Source organism: Limulus polyphemus, unplaced genomic scaffold (genome assembly GCF_000517525.1).
Source record: "Limulus polyphemus unplaced genomic scaffold, Limulus_polyphemus-2.1.2 Scaffold365, whole genome shotgun sequence".
In the NCBI taxonomy this organism is placed as follows: domain Eukaryota; kingdom Metazoa; phylum Arthropoda; class Merostomata; order Xiphosura; family Limulidae; genus Limulus; species Limulus polyphemus.
Window position 1 is genome coordinate 140,788 of NW_013665975.1, and position 6,216 is coordinate 147,003.

General features: G+C 27.2%; 1 protein-coding gene across 4 annotated transcripts in view; it reads right to left on the reverse strand.

Moving 5' to 3' along the window:
- LOC106457717 (ankyrin repeat domain-containing protein 30A-like) overlaps positions 1–6,216 on the reverse strand; it is an 88,920-nt gene that overhangs the window by 17,075 nt on the left and 65,629 nt on the right. For all 4 annotated transcript variants that reach the window (XM_022383726.1, XM_013917163.2, XM_022383727.1 and 1 more), the window contains exons 27-29: positions 3,987–4,111; positions 1,684–1,753; positions 734–838 (exon numbers count right to left, since the gene is read on the reverse strand). In XM_022383726.1, the coding sequence (XP_022239434.1) occupies positions 734–838; positions 1,684–1,753; positions 3,987–4,111 (300 nt within the window). The remainder of the gene's footprint in view (positions 1–733; positions 839–1,683; positions 1,754–3,986; positions 4,112–6,216) is intronic.

Sequence of the window (6,216 nt, forward strand, 5' to 3'; positions counted from 1 at the left end):
GACCCCTCCTGCTACATCCACCTATCACATCCTCTCTTTCAGGATTTGTTAATAGTTCTCTCTTACATTTAATTATATATTACGTATAACCAATAGAAAGCCAAGGTTTCATCTATCAAATGATGTATATATTATGTTGTGTTCTGAACAGATAATCATCAATCATGATTTTCTATTTGATAGCTCTGTAACCAAACAAAATTGAAGGCTGTAAAAAGTATGGTTTGTCTGAGCAATGACGATTTTATAGAGAGTAATTTGCATTTAATTTCATAGTTACTGGAGGTGTGGTGGATAAAACAGAGAAGAGAAGATACCTATAGAAAATGTGTCACGTGTGTCACACTAGGGAAAATTCAGGAATTTTTTAAATAATGCCTTATAGAATTAAAAACTTAAAACTTATATACTATTAAAATATGGATTATTAGCTAAGAGTCTATGCTATACTAATTGGTATAACCTAAACAAAAAGTAGTTTAATTAAATTTTGAAAGTATGACACTAAAACTTTGTGTCATGCACAATAAAGGATACCTGTGGTCATAGGGTTGGAAAAAATTCTTTCAAAATGTTCATTGGTTTGTTTTACAAAAAATCACCTAAATATAAAAAAAAATTAAATGACATGGTAAAAAATTGCTAAGTTATTTAACAGATATCAAACAAGAACATTTATACTATTTTATAGATTAAACCAGTCAAGTAAAGAAATATTATGGTAAATACCTACCTGTCTTCTTTGATCTGAGATTCTATCTAGGAGTTTTTCTTTTTTCTGGGTAAATTCTCTTTCTTGAGTTAATAACCTAACTTCTGCTGGAAATTTTTCAAAATCCTGCAAGTATATAAACAAGTACATCCTGTAATTAACAGGTATAAAAAATTAACATCAAACTCATTTAAAGTTCAGTACTCCTATAAAAGAAATATATATTAGTTTTTGGAATAAATATAGATCTTGCAATAATAATAATAATAAAATTATAAAAAACAGTTAAAATGTTCATGTGATCTAATCAGTATATTTAAAAAACATACTGAAAAATGCATTATTATTATGTAAATTAAGAGCTTGAATGATGCAGTAAACACCCGTTTATGTCTAAGTGTATCAAGTGTCATTTTGTTCAAAAGAAATACATTTTCAGATTGAAAGAAATATAATACATTACTTAGTTCATATAATAAGCATATGAAATACACAATAATAAAAGTTAAATTACAATTGGGGGAGACTTACTTTTGCATGGAGATGAAGTGACTTTATAAAACCTTATTCTACAAAATAAAGACTAGAAAGCAATTTTTTTTAAACAAAGGGAAATATATAAATAATATTAAAATACCACTGACCGATTATTATTTGCTTTAGAAAAAGAAAACAGACCACAGAGATAATAAACAAAAATAAATGTTAAAAGAGATACTTAACAAAATTTTTGCAATGCCTGAAGTTAGATGCCTCAGTGATGTCATTCTTTAAGAAAATTATCTTTAAGCAATATACTTACATCAAGTCTGTCATAATATGTTTCCAATAAACTGCAAAATATTAAGGTTCTTAAATCTGCAAACAATATTGGAAGCTTTTAAGTTAAGGAAAACTCTTAATATTATACAAATTCTATTTTTAAATGTGTCTCTCAAACATAATTCTGTCTCAATTTTAAACTTCCATACCTCTATTTTTTGCTTTGCACGTTTCAGGTGTGTTTTATAGTTGATGATGTCTTCTTTCAATTGTTGTATTCTTTAATAAAAATTTCAGAATGATAAATAACTTAGAACTATTTCATAATCCAGTGATAATATACTACTTATGCTCATCTGTAATTCTTTTTTAAATTTTCAACTAAATATTCATTATTGAGAGCATGCAAATCACATTAGTTTGCAATGAAAGAGTAACAAATGTGTTCATAAAAAAAACTAAAGCAACAATCTGTTCTTCAAAATTATTGACTGTTTCAGCATATTTTATAACAATTAAAAATTTCTGAAACTTATTGTCTTTAATACTATTTTTTAGTATTTACAAAAGATCAAATTATTAACAAATAAGTTTATGAATGGTTTCAAAATTAACCTGTTTTCTGATGTCATTCAGAAAATCCTATATTTACTTTAACATTTGCTCCAATCTTAAAAAAAAAATAATTATATTTCATGCCTCATAAAAGATCACAAACATGAAATCCAAGCCCTTTTATTTACCAATATTTATATGCAATAAAATATTGAAAATATACATAGAATTATAGTACCTAACAATTTTTCACTCTAATATATGGAATAAAATATGAATTATTAACTCATTTTTTTCCATGTTTTTTTTCTCACACATTATCAAGACCCACTACTGGAGCCTTACACAAGTAGGTTTTCCTATATACTGGATAAACTGTTTCCCTGAGAGAAGTTTGTTGAGCACAAGTTGCTAAGTAACAATATTTTGATACTTAGTAATCTTCAACCTGAACAGTACCTTATGTGACATATGGGCTAAATGGCTAAGACACATGTTACAAGGTTCAGGCATAGTTATCTATAATTTAAAACTGTTAACCAAATTGTGGGCAATTATTCAGCAGCATACATCATCTAATACGCAGCTACTCTAATCAAATAGCAAGCTTTACTGTGACAATTATAATGTTCCACAACTGAAAGTGTAAAGACTATTCAAAAACAGGTACACCAGCACACCAACCACTAGACACAATATCAACATTGAAGTGTCTTGTAATGGGCAAAAATATTTAAATTATATAAAAACACAAAATGAATGATTAATTTAGTAAATTGAGCAAAAATTGTCATTTCTGGCAATCTTTTATGTTATTATATTTTTTAACAATAAAGAGGTTTGTAAAAAAATAAACCAAATAATAACAGAAATATTTAAAAATCATTTGTTTAAGATCAGATCAATATTATATTCAATGTGTTGTTTAATATTCTTTGCATCCAGCAAACACTCAAACATTAGACATAGTTCTAAGTAATGTTTGAAATAATCTCATCCATGTGCTAATAAGGCAACTGATTTTTATCTTCTTTTTATAGGGTATTAAATTTCTTTACCTTTTTTAGATTTATGATTATTGTCTTGCAACTGCCAAAGTTTCTATAACACAATTTTTAACGTTCTTTTAACCCTGATGTTAACAGGGTGTTTGGTTTACCGTGTTTTGACACATTTTAGACTAATTTTGAAACTTACGTATTATAAAACATTGAAGGGGTATTACACATTATTTGAATATTCCACAAAGATACATAAATACAATAAATAAAATAAACACATAAAAAGTCCCCTGAGTTACTGATGTAGCGTGAAACATTGAAGCAGTATCACCCTATGTTTATCTAGACATCGGAAGTTGCTCAATCTGGATTGGATAACACTTCCATAGCCTCATTGTTAGAGAATACTGACATTTTAAAGGATGTAATTCCTCTTTTATATTTTTTGTACAAGAAACAGTGAAAGTAACAAATTCTTTTGGGCCAATATTTTTCTGAATTTTTTTTTTTAAATATTGGCTCATTTGTAAACAAAAAAAAGTAGCATTTGGCAGTAAAAGTTCTTCTTCATCATAAGTCTTCTTTATAAAAAAATATAAAAAACTACTAACACAGATGTGAACCCTTAAAACACCAAAATATACAACACAATAACTAAAACAGGACACGTGAGAAAATTAACATAAATGATTAGGGTCAAGATAATTTTAGATGAGCTAATGTTTTAGGAGGATTATTTTTCTTATCAAACACAATTAACAAAGGTAAGTTAATATTTTGAAAAAAATTAATTAATCTTTGACTGCTCATTCAAAAAAAAAGGGGTATTTGAGAAAGCATTATATATATACACACACACTAGAATATTTATTTGAATTGTATATTAGCACCAACTTTCAATCATAACGGCAGAGAGTTTTAACTAAAGATTGTTTACAACAGATAATTTTTTATACCTATCCTGTTCTTGTTGAAGACGAATTTCTGCTACCTTTTTGACTTGTAAAGCCTTTGAAACTTTTTTTTGACAATCTGTAACAGTAGCTTCTAAATCTTTCTTTTGTTTTTCCACTTCACTTAGCTAGTAATGAGAAATAATAGTTAGAAAAAACATTTGGGAATGAAACACATTTAATTACTCAAATCATTCTAGTACAATTAATTAGTATAAACAACTATAAATTAAAAAGAATGAATTATCAAAGAAAGAATGGATTAGAAAGTTATGGAAATCTATGTTAAAGAGGATTAATTGCATTAGAAAGTTATGGAAATCTATGTTAAAGAGGATTACTTGCATTAGAAAGTTATGGAAATCTATGTTAAAGAGGATTACTTGCATTAGAAAGTTATGGAAATCTATGTTAAAGAGGATTAATTGCATTAGAAAGTTATGGAAACCTATGTTAAAGAGGATTAATTGCATTAGAAAGTTATGGAAATCTATGTTAAAGAGGATTAATTGCATTAGAAAGTTATGGAAATCTATGTTAAAGAGGATTACTTGCATTTGAAAGTTATAGAAATCTATGTTAAAGAGGATTACTTTGTATGAAATAATAAAATAAGAAAAAATTGTTTGAGGAGAGACAGAAAGGATAAAGAAGGTGAGTGTAAGATATGAAAATAATCGAAAACAATGATTTTGAAAGGAAAGGAGAAAATTCTGAAGTAATGATTAAAGAAAGAAAAGGATGTAAAGTGGTGAAGCAAAGAACAAGATATAATGAAATCAGGTGGAAGAAAAGATGAAGCAGAAAAGGAGATTTTATAGGTTATGCAAATGAAATATGAAACTACAAGATGAAATGAAGTATTCCTATTTTTAGCATGACAATTACCTTGCACTCAGATTGATTCAATAAAGGCTTCAGAAATTCATCGATAAATGTTTAATATAAATACTTTATTGAAAGTTTTGAATTTTTGTGTATAACAGATTTGTATTGTTTACTAAAAGCCTTTCAAGTTTCATTTTAGTAATTCAGAGTTATAGCATGTATAGTTTTATGATTATGTGGTGGTTACAGGTTAGTCAAAATGCACGAGCCCACAATAAAAGAATTAAATACCTTACTGGAGACACATTACATGAACAAAGAGGAAATATGTATGAAATTTTTAAAGATATCAAATCTACTTTCAATAGTATGAATAGAAAGAAATTTGAAAAAACTGAAAAAAAAAGATAAATGAACAAGTAAATGTTAGGAATGATAAAAGCCAGAAATAAAAAAACAATAAATAGCTTTAAAAAATAATAATAAAAAAAGATCACAGTTTTTTGGTTAATGACAGGAGTTAGACGAATATGCCTGTTAAGTAATATGTTGTTCTCAATACATTTAAATGACTCAAAGATGAATGAATGGAAAAACATATTGGGGAAGAATGCTACATAAAAAAAATATGAAATCTGTAAATGACAACGTAATGGTGGCAAATTACATACAGGAAATTAAGAGCATGCTTAGGATCTTGGAAAATGTATGGAGAAAAATATACTCAGATTTAAGTAAATCACAAAGGTTTTTAGAAAGGGACAAATAAAACACTAAAAATGATTTAAAAGGGAAAGCAAAGGTAAGGATAGAGGTGGTTAAAAATAATAAATATCTGTGATAATCATTTAACAATAGAAATAAAGCAACAGAACAAATAAAACATACTGAAACAAGATCACATCAGGTATTACATTCAACATGGAATGCAGGTGAAACAAAAACAGAATTTGAGATATGGATAGACAGCTGCACTTGTATCAAAGTCTGGTAAGCTCTATTATTACTATAGAGCAGAAATGTAGGGTTAGAAAAAAAGAAGAGAATCAAAATATATTAAATGGATTTCAGATAGAGGTACAAAGACCTGATATGGTCCTCAAAACAATGAAAAAACATGTGTGTCTATTTTAGGTACATTGTTTTGAAAGTAATTAGAAAAAAATAGAAAACAATAAAAGATATAGATGAGTATGGGTGATGAGGAGAAAGTTTAAGGAGAGTGGAAATACTGACATTATGTGGGATGATACCCAAAGGGATGATAACAAACTTGTGGTAGGACTGGAAAGTCTATGTATTGTGACTATTATAAAGACATGAAAGAAGATGTAGGATGAAAGGATATATAATATCAAAAGACTGGAAAAAATTTTCAATATATATATATATATATATATATAAC